We start from the raw sequence: 13,914 nt of genomic DNA on the forward strand, positions 1-13,914 counted from the left end.
GCCATCCTGTTGCGCGTCTCCGGGTGACGCCCGGAGATCCTCCGCAGCCAAGCGCATCTCCCGCTGGATCTGCAGCGGGATCCGGTGTACACCTTCGACTCCCCGATGTGGAGCCGGTGGTTTGAGGCCGAGCGCGAAGCTCGGCGGTAGATGATCGAGGCGCACCTCGAGGGCCATCCAGGCGTCGCAGCAGGCGTTGCCACCACCGTCGTCGCCTGCGCCGGAGAACCTACCTCCCCCTCGACCATTTTGCCCCTGAACCAGGGGCGGGCCCTAGTATTGAGAATGAAAAAGTGGATTCATTCCAGAGGAGGGAGGCGACAACGATGGTCAGAGACCGAGATGGTGGCGGTGGGGCCGAACAATAGGAAGAGTTATGCGGCAGGTCCTTGTCGGGGTCCACGCCGGAGTCCACGTATGTACTGTCAGTGGGCTTATGCGACTAATTATGTATCAAACGAAGTAACGACCCTACTTAGTGTTTTGTGCAACAATTACAAAAAAATATGGTGTTCTGTGCAAAAACAAGTCATGGTTGTGGTTCCTTGCAAAACATGCGCCAACATATGGTGTTACGTGCAATTTCCTCTGTTTCTGAGAATGCATATTTGTGCAAAAATAGAGAAAGTTGTTGGATACTTTGAGGAATCTTCAGTGTTTTGCAAAGGCTCATTTCCTTCATGCTTGATAAGAAAATTCTGATGTTATATTGTTCATAGGAGCAATCCCTTTTCTCAATTTTTAGGGGTCAATGACTTATTCCAACTAGCAATTTGTAATAACAACTGCAACACTTGAACAAGTGATTAGTTGCTTAATTTCTTAGCCATAAATCATGTAAATTCGCGTGATTAATAATTAAAGCTTACAAATAAATTATACAGTAAAAGTGTTGCTAAAACTCAACACTAAAACGCTCTATCCAAACAACCACACTTATGAGCCTTCCTTCACCAAATTTCCATCATATGTTGAGATGAGCTTCTCCATTCCATCCACCGAATTTCTTAGCCAGAGCCTCTCAGAAACTAAAGGAGATCTCTTATCCAAGTCGAGGATAGGATTGCAGATGAACCCAGTCAACCACGATACCCGTCCCCCAAAAAAGTAGTATAATCCAAAAAAATAAAAATTGCAAATAGGCTGTGAGGCTCAACAAACTTACAGATAGTATAGGCTCCTTGGAACAACCAAAAGACCAAACTCCAAGCAAAATCACTTCTCTTCCTCCCCCTTCCCCAAGCGGCGGCCTCCGATCTCTATTCCCCACTGCCGCCGATCCGGCGACCCTTCTCCGACCTCTTTGGAGGGGAAGGCTCGTCGTTTCTTGGCTTTCCGGCGGAAAGATCCCAGGCTTCCGTCGGCAAGATCACGGTGTTACAGCCCGTAAAGGAAACAAACCGCGATCTCGGGAGGACAGACCCGGGCTCCCGGCGGCTGCTTCGCGGTCGATGCGATCGCTTGACGTGGCGGGGGCGGATCAGCACAACCGCAAGAAACCGCGCCTCCAGACGGAGATGCCCCTCGCCGACCCCCTCGTCGCCGGCAGCAGCGCCGGCGGCTGCGGAGGCAATGAGGAATCCACTGGGTGTCTCAGCATGAGGGTGGAGGATATCGTGCAGCATCCTCTGCCAGGCTACGAGTCGCCGGTGGCGCTCAGCTTTAGCCCCGACGACCGGCGAGTGGCCTTCTTGTACAGCCCCGACGGCACACTCCACCGCAAGGCCTTCACCTTCGACCCAGCAAAGCGCCGCCAGGAGCTTCTGTTCGCCCCGCCTGACGGCGGCGGGCTCGAGGAGGGCAATCTATCTGCCGAGGAGCGGCTGCGCCGCGAGCGTTCCCGGGAGCGTGGCCTTGGGGTCACACGCTACGAGTGGCGTACCCGTCGGTCTGCCGCCCCCTCTTCTCGTGCCGGCATTGTCGTGCCTCTCCCATCCGGGGTTCGTAATTTCCCTACAACTTTCTGCTGCTACTTCACTGCATAACTTGAGTTTGGTTGAATTGGTAGCTTACATCGGATTACTAGTCCCGGTTGATTTTATGCCGAATAAGCTAATTGATTGAAACTAAGCTGATTGATATTGTATCTTGCTGATTTCTTTCTAGCTCTCTAGCAATTTACAGAAAGACAGAGTTCAATCGACTGGTGTCTGCAGATTTGTGCTTGTGATCTTGCACGATGTATTCATGTATAGTACCACATCTTGTATTGGTGCATTAGGAAGCTGACATACACCACTGCTATGCATAGAATCAAATTTTGCCACGATGGATGTATGCCGCACACTAGGACATCAGAATTGTATAGATACTGGAAATCGTACGTAGAGTAGTCCTATCTGAATATTGGTTGCATGAGATTGTAAAGGTCATATTGCCTTGCTCGGTACTGTTAAAACCCAGCGCAGGATTGGATAGACAAATACTCCCTATGTTCCCTTTTATAAGACGTTTTGGCAAGCTAACTAAGCCTGCCAAAACGTCTTATAAAAGGGAACAGATGAAGTATCACAGAACAAAAGAAAGAAAACAGGTGGATGAAGAAGAATTTGGATAGGAATCAGATAACTGGGGAGAGAGTTTGCATTCATTTTCTTCATTGTTAATCTGGCATTGCACAGCAATGCCTTGTATTGTGCATATCCTGATATTGATATAGTTTTGATGCTTCTGAAAATATTTGTACATCTTGGAGATATTTGATTCGTAAGAGATGTATAATTGTACTTTGTGCTTTTTTTAACAGGTTTACTTCCAGGATTTATCTGGCTCTGAACCAGTACTCATGCTAGAAAGTTCTTCTACATCACCAATTATTGACCCACATCTATCTCCAGACAGGACCATGATTGCATATGTCAGGGATGATGAACTGCAGTGCACGATACATAACTCGGGTTTTGGTGATGGGGAAACTAGGCAATTGACCTTCGGTGCAAGAGAGAGTGGAAAGGTAGTTCCTTGGTTCTCTGTTAACAATAGTGTGTTAATACCAGCATATTCACAGGTGCTGTGTGTTACCATATCCAAGTTTTGTTCAGCATGCAGCAAAATATTATACCATATTGACTTCCTAGATCCTTCTTTATGCTTTGCTGTTGAGATGTAACTCGACATGACTATGAAACTGTATACTAATAATTTGTCACAACATGTGTAATCATTAATAGTTGTAGTTCAAATATTCCATGTCAGTCTCTTGTTACCATGGCCTTTTTATTTGAGGTTAATATTGAGCCTGCCACGAAAATAAGATAAAGCCAGGGCCAATCAGCTGGCTTATGTTTGGGCTTAACTGAAAGCTAGCAAGCTTAAATTCACCCCCTTAAGCTGCCAAAAAAATGAGTGTCCATCCCCTTCCACCAATAATTCGTCATCATCATTAACAGCATGCATGTTCTTTCGCTAACAGTATTCTTAGAACTGTACATACAGGGGAAGTGCGGAAAAACTCCAAATTTAACTGTTTGTATTTGTTCTATCTTTTCAGGTGCATGGACTTGCTGAGTATATTGCACAGGTACTCACCATGACCCATCAACATTGGTATGAAATTTGTTTTGATGATTGCTATCTAATGAGTTGCGTTCCTCACTTTAGGAAGAGATGGAAAGGAAGATGGGATTCTGGTGGTCTCCTGATAGTAAACACCTTGCATTTACTGAAGTAGATTCATCTACAATTCCACTATACAGAATTATGCATCAGGGCAAAAGTTCTGTTGGTCTAGATGCTCAAGAAGATCATGCTTACCCATTTGCTGGAGCAGCTAATGTTAAAGTTCGTCTTGGAGTTGTTTCTTCTGGTGGAGGAGAGGTAACTTGGATGGATCTCCTTTGTGGAGAATCAAATGGTGCTCATGGTGATGAAGAATATCTAGCTAGAGTTAGCTGGATGCATCATAATGCTCTTGCGGTTCAAGTTCTCAACAGAACCCACACAAAACTTAAGCTACTTAAGTTCGATATTGCCACAGGTAAAAGGGAAGTCTTACTAGAAGAGGAGCATGATATATGGATAACATTACACGATTGTTTCACTCCTCTAGACAATGGAGTGAATAGCAAGCACCCAGGAGGCTTTATTTGGGCCAGTGAGAGTACAGGATTTAGACACTTGTATATTCATGACAAGAATGGTGAGTGCTTAGGGCCTGTCACACAAGGTGATTGGATGGTCGACCAAATTGCTGGTGTCAATGAGAGTTCTGGTCTTGTGTATTTTACTGGAACACTGGATGGACCATTAGAGACAAATCTGTACTATACCAACCTCTTTCCTGATTGGAGCCTTCCACTGCAAACCCCTAAGAGGTTGACCCGTGGCACTGGAAGGCATTCAGTAATTCTTGATCATCAGTTGATAAGGTTTATTGATGTGTATGACTCAGTAAAATCACCACCTGTGATTCGGTTGTGTTCTTTGCTTGATGGAAGTATAATAATGCCTATTTATGAGCAGCCACTGACAGTTCAGCCCCTTAAAAAGTTTCAACAGTTGTCTCCAGAGATGGTCCAGTTTTCAGGAAAGGATGGAACTTCTTTTTATGGAACTCTCTACCTTCCCGATGAGAAGAAATATGGACCGCCTCCCTACAAAACGCTAATAAACGTTTATGGTGGTCCCAGTGTCCAGCTCGTTAGTGACTCGTGGATTAGTACAGTCGACATGAGAGCTCAGTATCTTCGAAGTAAGGGGATATTAGTTTGGAAGGTAAATATGCGGTGTTTACTACTATTTTGTTCTGCTTGAGGTAGAGTTATCTACTAGAAGTTCTTTTTTTTTTTCAACGCATTACACATAGGTGAACTTCTTATTGAAAATAGGGACGTCAAAAAAGCAAAAAATTACATTAGAGCCAAGCAACTTGCAATGCATATCATATTTTACAAATCACTATCAGTTTCAGAGCTGTTAACTTAAATGTATAAAATATCATTGCTCAGAAATATCAACTCCACTCTAGTACGCTGAATTTCATTGTCCATAACTCTCTATATGTAAATGATTTTCTAAGCATGTGGAAGCATGCTGTTTTCAGTTTTAACAAGATTTGAAAAGAAATACACTAATGCCACATTTGACAAAACCAAAGTATGTTAAATTTTTTTTTTTGTTTATCAAGCATAGAGGGAATATCCAGTTGTTGCATTAACTGCTCGTGGTACTTTGTACCTTCATAAAATTGAAAATTTACTTGGCTGTCTAGCAGTGGTGTATGCAACAAAGAACGGTCGAGTTGCGTACTTAATCTCTGCTGTTAGACACACATATTCTCTGTAAAACTTCGTCAATATATATTTTACTGCATGGAATGCATGTTTCGACTGTTTTTAACAAACTATAGATCCTTCTCTCTCAAAAAACCGTAGAGCTATTGAAGATCTTAGAATGCCAACGGTTTTCAGCACACTTGTACAGTTAAAGTAGCATTCCAATAATATTGGTCAATCTTTGGTTCAAATTTCTTTGCTCTGAGAAGCCTGGGCGATGGCTTAAATTTGGAATGCTGTTATTGTACACCTGCTGTGTGGCACACGCACACCCCTAACAATTGAAAACCTTGAAATAATGAGTACATAAATGTTAATACTCCCTCCGATCCATATTACTTAATGCTTTTTTTGTTTTGTTTTGCGGGTAACATATTACTTAATGCTAAAATGGATGTATCTACAACTAAAATGTGTCTAGATACATCTATATTAGCATCAAGTAATATGAATCGGAGGGAGTATATGAATTAGATGCATATAACTTGCAGTAACGCAGAACCTGTATCTATCAGTTATCTCATGTTAATACTCATGACAATATATATCCTTGCAGATGGACAACCGGGGATCTGCGAGGCGAGGTTTGCATTTTGAGGGACAGCTGAAGTACAACATCGGTCGTGTCGATGCTGAAGATCAACTAACGGGTGCTGAGTGGTTAATAAAGCAAGGCCTTGCGAAGCCTGGCCATATCGGTCTTTATGGCTGGAGCTATGGTGGCTTTCTCTCAGCAATGTGCCTTGCACGGTTCCCTGAAGTGTTCTGCTGCGCAGTGTCTGGTGCCCCGGTGACTGCATGGGACGGGTACGATACCTTTTACACAGAGAAGTACCTGGGACTGCCCTCTGAGAACAGCGATGCTTACGAGTATGGGTCAATCATGCACCATGTGAAGAATCTGAGGGGAAAGCTGCTCCTCGTCCACGGGATGATTGACGAGAACGTGCATTTCAGGCACACGGCTAGGCTCATCAACCGTTTGATGGCGGAACGCAAGCCCTACGAGATCCTTCTCTTTCCCGACGAGAGGCATATGCCACGCCAGCTAGATGACCGGATCTATATGGAGGAGAGGATATTCGATTTTGTAGAGAGAAGCCTGTGAAAGTGGGCAAAATGCGTTGTATAAATCTGCCGTTGCCCTGTGTAACTTTGGCTTGGATAGTTGGTACCATATCCGGGGTTTTATTTCATTTTTCACCATCTGTATTTATGGCGTGAGGGCAGGGACATGCATGATTCTTTTCTGTGATAATGACCGCAGTAGTCAGCTGCTCTGGGTTCAGAGTGAGAGCGTTCTGAATAATCCAATGTTTTTCGTGTGATTTTGGAATTTTACCACCAGCTGCGAAAGACTTTTTTTGGTCTTTTTGCTACCTACGGTCTCGCCTGCCGGCTAGGGCGAATGTCACCGTTTGGGAGAGTTGATCATCCTCTTCCAGGGTTTAGCTCTTCGAGTATGCTGCCAGTGCTGAGCAGGACGGACAACAGACCGTCAGACCGTGGCAAGGACTGCCGCTTATCAAAGATGCTATGGCTCATCTCAAAAAAAAAAAAAAAAGAGAGAGAGTTGCTATGGCTAGTGCAGCGTTTGACAGTCTCATCAAGATTCAAGTTGGAGACGGGCAGACGGTCTAAAAAACTTTCTTCTCGAGAGATTGAGTGACGTTGCGCCCTTGGTGCTTGGCCAGGAACACAAGTAATGGTAATGCCAGGATGGTGCAAGCTGGTCTGCATAACAGTAGGCGGATACACAAGGAGCTCTGCAGCTTGCCAAGTTGTGGAGCGAGGTCAGCAGGGAAGCTCTTGACCCCTCACTTCCGGACCAGTCCAGCTGGCCATGGTCGTCTACATGCCAATATTCAGCTCGATCGATATATAAGGATCAGACTCTCACAAGGATCGACCCGATTCGCTGGAGCAGACTGCATTTGGAAGTGCCGGACTCCATTGAAATGCAAGGTATTCTCATGGCATGGTATACAATACAGCTGTGGACGTCGGATAGAGGGTCGAGGCATGGCTTGAACGATCAGACTGCTCCTTGTTACTTATATCTGCTGGAGGACACAACGGACCACAGTTTACGCTCGACAGGTTTGTCACACTGCTTCAATGCAACAAGTATTCAAGTGGCCAGCCCTCAAATCACAGATCAGTTGGAAGATTGGTGGCTTACGAGCAGAGCGCACTTTGGCACTAAGGAGAGAAGAAGTTCGATTTCCTTGTATTATGATTTGCTGGAGCCTGCAAAACAGAGGAATGCTCGGTTTTCGGCAACATTCGACCCCAATGTAATGAAGATAACCTGGGGTCCCGGATCGTGGAAGACATGAAGCTGCGCGTCTTGGCAGGAGCTGTGATTTTCAACTAGCAGCGATAATTTAGCTTCCTTTTCCCCCTTCTGGTGAGGTTTAAACTCCTAAACTGTTGTGCGCAGTGGGTTTAGATTCTTGTAAACTATCTTTTCATTTTCAAACTAAACTAGCCTCTACCTTCTATAAAATATGGTCATGGGAGCAATTGAAAAACAAACCCCATCCTCTTTCGTGGCTGAACCGATGGAAAGAGGAATCCAAATTGCAATAACTGAGAGTCTGAGACTTGAATCCAAGATGAGCTAGGAAATCCCCATACAATGTAACACCCCCTTGCGTGTTCTCGTGGAGGCCAACACGTGCACAGAAAATCTCACGTATGAATCAAGAGGTATATGCATGGACAGCTTTTAAATAAATTAGACTTGAACATAAGAGCTTAGGCTCTAATACCATATCAAGTTTCATGCAGTAGCCAACGTAACTAAAAATCCAAACTAATTTCAAGGGCTAGGCAGGGCCGGGCCGGCAAAATTTGAGGCCCTGTGCGAGATTGTAAATGGGGCCCTATTTGATTAAAAACTATAATTAATAGATAACTATAATTTATATATGCCTTAGATGGGCATTTAAACTGAGAATTACTTGCTTGCGCTTGTAGATTCAAAATTTGTGACAAAATCAGCTTAAAATTATTTTAAGAGGAAACATATTGTATAGCTTAAAATCCGATTGGACCGGTGGTCTAACCGTAATGGTTTTCTATTTAGGTTTTAAAAGTAGAAAAATAATTTCAGAATCTCAAAGACTTACATGCAAAGCTATCCCAATATGTAGTGTGTATTATAAGAATTATCCCATGAGAGAAATGTAATAACGCTATATTAAATTACCTAACAATCTATGAAATTAAAACATAGTGCAATTTTTTATAATTTGAATCCGAGAAATCTTGGCATGTTTAAGACTTAGAACTAGAATTTTATTTCTTATTAGTACGTCTTAGCGATTAGTCGGAATAGCTAAAATCAGAGGGAAAATAACTAGACGCAGCCAGCAAGAAAATCAGAGGGAAAAAAATACAAGACGTAGCAGCAAGCAAGATTCGATCCTGCCACCTGCAATTATATGTACCCATTCTATCGCGCTTGCGCACCATTTGACCATTACCACCTGGACTGAAATATTATTATGATTTAAGTTATATGTACATACTATATAATACAAAGTCAGAAAATTTGGGCCCCCAAAATTTTGGGGCCCTGTGCGGCCGCACGGGCCGCACTCCTGCGGGCCCGGGCCTGGGGCTAGGCAATCCACATACACTGCAACTGTTTCAACCGGTGAGTGATACGTCTCCAACGTATCGATAATTTCTTGTGTTCCATGCCACATTATTGATGTTATCTACATGTTTTATGCACACTTTATATCATATTCGTGCATTTTCTGGAACTAACCTATTAACAAGATGCCGAAGTGCCGATTGCTGTTTTCTCGCTGTTTTTGGTTTCGAAATCCTAGTAAAGAAATATTCTCGGAATTGGACGAAATAAAAGCCCGGAGGCCTATTTTCTCACGAAGCTTCCGGAAGTCCGAAGGAGAGACGAAGAGGGGCCACAGGGGAGCCAAACCCTAGGGCGGCGCGGCCCCCCTTGGCCGCGCCGGCCTGTGGTGTGGGCCCCCGTGCCGCCTCTTGACTTGCCCTTCCGCCTACAAATAGCCTCCGTGACGAAACCCCCGCACCGAGAGCCACGATACGGAAAACATTACCGAGACGCCGTCGCCGCCGATCCCATCTCGGGGGATCCCGGAGATCGCCTCCGGCACCTCGCCGGAGAGGGGATTCATCTCCCGGAGGACTCTACACCGCCATGGTCGCCTCCGGAGTGATGAGTGAGTAGTCTACCCACGGACTATGGGTCCATAGCGAGTAGCTAGATGGTTGTCTTCTCCCCATTGTGCTATCATTGTCGGATCTTGTGAGCTGCCTATCATGATCAAGATCATCTATCCGTAATTCTATATGTTGCGTTTGTTGGGATCCGATGAATAGAGAATACTTGTTATGTTGATTATCAAAGTTATGCTTATGTGTTGTTTATGATCTTGCATGCTCTCCGTTATTAGTAGATGCTCCGGCCAAGTAGATGCTTTTAACTCCAAGAGGGAGTACTTATGCTCGATAGTGGGTTCATGCCCGCATTGACACCGGGGGAGTGACGAAACCCCTAAGGTTGTGTTGTGCTTGTTGCCACTAGGGATAAAACATTGATGCTATGTCTAAGGATGTAGTTGTTGATTACATTACGCACCATACTTAATGCAATTGTCTCGTTGCTTTGCAACTTAATACTTGGAGGGGTTCGGATGATAACCTGAAGGTGGACTTTTTAGGCATAGATGCAGTTGGATGGCGGTCTATGTACTTTGTCGTAATGCCCAATTAAATCTCACTATACTCATCATGATATGTATGTGCATTGTCATGCTCTCTTTATTTGTCAATTGCCCAATTGTAATTTGTTCACCCAACATGCTCGTTCGTCTTATGGAAGAGACACCTCTAGTGAACTCGTGGACCCCGGTCCAATTCTCTTTACTCGAAATACAATCTCATCGCAATACTTGTTTCTACTCGTTTTCTCTGCAAACAATCATCTTCCACACAATACGGTTAATCCTTTGTTACAGCAAGCCGGTGAGATTGACAACCTCACTCGTTTCGTTGGGGCAAAGTAGTTTGGTTGTGTTGTGCAGGTTCCACGTTGGCGCCGGAATCCCTGGTGTTGCGCCGCACTACATCCCGCCGCCATCAACCTTCAACGTGCTTCTTGGCTCCTCCCTGGTTCGATAAACCTTGGTTTCTTTCCGAGGGAAAACTTGCTCGCTGTGCGCATCATACCTTCCTCTTGGGGTTGCCCAACGAACGTGTGAAATACACGCCATCAAGCTCTTTTTCCGGCGCCGTTGCTGGGAGATCAAGACACGGCTGCAAGGGAGTCTCCACTTCTCAATCTCTTTACTTTGTTTTTGTCTTACTTTATTTTATTTACTACTTTGTTTGCTGCACTTATATCAAAACACAAAAAAATTAGTTGCTAGCTTTACTTTATTTGCTATCTTGTTTGCTATATCGAAAACACAAAAAAATTAGTTTACTTGCATTTACATTATCTAGTTTGCTTTATTTACTATTGCTAAAATGGCCAACGCTGAAAATACTAAGTTGTGTGACTTCACAACCACAAATAATAATGATTTCTTATGCACACCTATTGCTCCACTCTGCTACTACAGCAGAATTCTTTGAAATTAAACCCGCTTTACTCGAATCTTGTCATGAAAGATCAATTTTCTGGAATTAGTTCCGATGATGCTCGCTGCCCATCTTAATAATTTTGTTGAACTATGCGAAATGCAAAAATATAAAGATGTAGATGGTGATATTATTAAACTAAAATTGTTCCATTTCTCATTAAGAGGAAGAGCTAAAGATTGGTTGCTATCTCTGCCTAAGAATAGTATTGATTCATGGACTAAATGCAAGGATGCTTTTATTGGTAGATATTATCCCCCTGCTAAAATTATATCTTTGAGGAGTAGCATAATGAATTTTAAACAATTAGATACTGAACATGTTGCTCAAGCTTGGGAAAGAATGAAATCTCTCGGTTAAAAATTGCCCAACCCATGGATCGACTACTTGGATGATCATCCAAACCTTCTATGCGGGACTAAATTTTTCTTCGCGGAATTTATTGGATTCAGCTGCTGGAGGTACCTTTATGTCCATCACTCTTGGTGAAGCAACAAAGCTTCTTGATAATATGATGATCAACTACTCTGAATGGCACACGGAAAGAGCTCCCCAAGGTAAGAAGGTAAATTCTGTTGAAGAAACCTCTTCCTTGAGTGATAAGGTTGATGCTATTATGTCTATGCTTGCGAGTGGGAGGCCTAATGTTAATTATAATAATGTTCCGTTAGCTTCATTGGTTGCACAAGAAGAACATGTTGATGTAAACTTCATTAAAAATAATAATTTCAACAACAATGCTTACCGGAACAATTCTAGTAACAACTATAGGCCATATCCTTATAATAATGGCAACGGCTATGGTAATTCTTATGGAAATTCTTACAACAATAATAGGAATTCACCCCCTGGACTTGAAGCCATGCTTAAAGAATTTATTAGTACACAAACTGCCTTTAACAAATCTGTTGAGGAAAAGCTCAATAAAATTGATATTCTTGTTTCTAGAGTTGATAGTCTTGCCTCCGATGTTGATCTTTTGAAATCGAAAGTTATGCCTAATAGGGATATTGAAAATAAAATTGTTACTACAGCAAATGCCATTCAAGTTAGAATTAATGAGAATATAAGATTAATGGCTGAACTGCGTGCTAGGTGGGATAGAGAAGAAAATGAAAAACTAGCTAAAGAGAAGAATATAGCTAAAGTTTGGACTATTACCACCACTAGTAATGCTAATGCTACACATGTTGCTGCACCTCCTACTCATACTAATAAAAGAATTGGTGTTAGCAATGTTTCCACTTCTAATGCAAAGCGCGAAAACTCGCTCGAAATCGCTAAAACCGCTGAAATTGCCTCGTGATAAAGTCTGCTGAAATTTTTTCCAACATTGGGGATGATGATCCCATTGCTTTAGATTATAATGGTTTGAATTTTGATGATTGCCACATCTCTGAAGTTATAAAGTTCTTGCAAAAACTTGCTAAAAGTCCTAATGCTAGTGCTATAAATTTGGCTTTCACGCATCATATTACAAATGCTCTCATAAAAGCTAGAGAAGAGAAACTAGAGCGCGAAGCCTCTATTCCTAAAAAGCTAGAAGATGGTTGGGAGCCCATCATTAAGATGAAGGTTAAAGATTTTGATTGTAATGCTTTATGTGATCTTGGTGCAAGTATTTCTGTTATGCCGAAGAAAATTTATAATATGCTTGACTTGCCACCGCTGAAAAATTGTTATTTGGATGTTAATCTTGCTGATCATTCTACAAAGAAACCTTTGGGTAAAGTTGATAATGTTCGCATTACCGTTAACAATAACCTTGTTCCCGTTGATTTTGTTGTCTTGGATATTGAATGCAATGCATCTTGTCCAATTATATTGGGAAGACCTTTTCTTCGAACCGTTGGTGCTACTATTGATATGAGGGAAGGTAATATAAAATATCAATTTCCTCTCAAGAAAGGTATGGAACACTTCCCTAGAAAGAGAATGAAGGTACCTTATGATTCTATCATTAGAACAAATTATGATGTTGATGCTTCATCTCTCGATGTTACTTGATACACACTTTCGCGCCTAGCTGAAAGGCGTTAAAGAAAAGCGCTTATGGGAGACAACCCATATTTTTACCTACAGTACTTTGTTTTTATTTTGTGTCTTGGAAGTTGTTTACTACTGTAGCAACCTCTCCTTATCTTAGTTTTGAGTTTTGTTGTGCCAAGTTAAGCCGTTGATAGAAAAGTAAGTACTAGATTTGGATTACTGCGCAGTTCCAGATTTCTTTGCTGTCACGAATCTGAGCCCACTGCCCTGCAGGAAGCTCAGAAAATTATGCCAATTTACGTGCATGATCCTCAGATATGTACGGAACTTTCATTCAATTTGAGCATTTTCATTTGAGCAAGTCTGGTGCCATTTTAAAATTCGTCAATACGAACTGTTCTGTTTTGACAGATTCTGCCTTTTATTTCGCATTGCCTCTTTCGCTATGTTGGATGAATTTCTTTGATCCACTAATGTCCAGTAGCATTATGCAATGTCCAGAAGTGTTAAGAATGATTGTGTCACCTCTGAATATGTCAATTTATATTGTGCACTAACCCTCTAATGAGTTGTTTCGAGTTTGGTGTGGAGGAAGTTTTCAAGGATCAAGAGAGGAGTATGATGCAACATGATCAAGGAGAGTGAAAGCTCTAAGCTTGGGGATGCACCCGGTGGTTCACCCCTGCATATATCAAGAAGACTCAAGCGTCTAAGCTTGGGGATGCCCAAGGCATCCTCTTCTTCATCAACAAATTATCGGGTTCCTCCCCGAAACTACATTTTTATTCGGCCACATCTTATGTGCTTTTTCTTGGAGCGTCGGTTTGTTTTTGTTTTTGTTTTGTTTGAATAAAATGGATCCTAGCATTCACTTTATGGGAGAGATACACACTCCGCTGTAGCATATGGACAAATATGTCCTTGGTTTCTACTCATAGTATTCATGGCGAAGTTTCTCCTTCGTTAAATTGTTATATGGTTGGAATTGGAAAATGATACATGTAGTAATTGC

The 13,914-nt window shown here is 42.6% G+C and overlaps 1 protein-coding gene across 1 annotated transcript; it reads left to right on the plus strand.

Annotated features, from left to right (window-relative positions):
• Nucleotides 1–1,316: 1,316 nt before the first annotated feature.
• On the plus strand, nucleotides 1,317–6,582 carry LOC124692248 (dipeptidyl aminopeptidase 4-like; the record flags this gene model as incomplete). Its single annotated transcript, XM_047225575.1, is given in 5 exon segments — nucleotides 1,317–1,940; nucleotides 2,747–2,953; nucleotides 3,491–3,520; nucleotides 3,601–4,713; nucleotides 5,830–6,582. Coding segments are annotated over 5 exon segments (2,391 nt in total). The 3' UTR covers nucleotides 6,382–6,582.
• Between the last annotated feature and the right edge of the window lie 7,332 nt (nucleotides 6,583–13,914).

Source organism: Lolium rigidum, chromosome 2 (assembly GCF_022539505.1).
Source record: "Lolium rigidum isolate FL_2022 chromosome 2, APGP_CSIRO_Lrig_0.1, whole genome shotgun sequence".
NCBI classification, from domain to species: Eukaryota; Viridiplantae; Streptophyta; class Magnoliopsida; order Poales; family Poaceae; genus Lolium; species Lolium rigidum.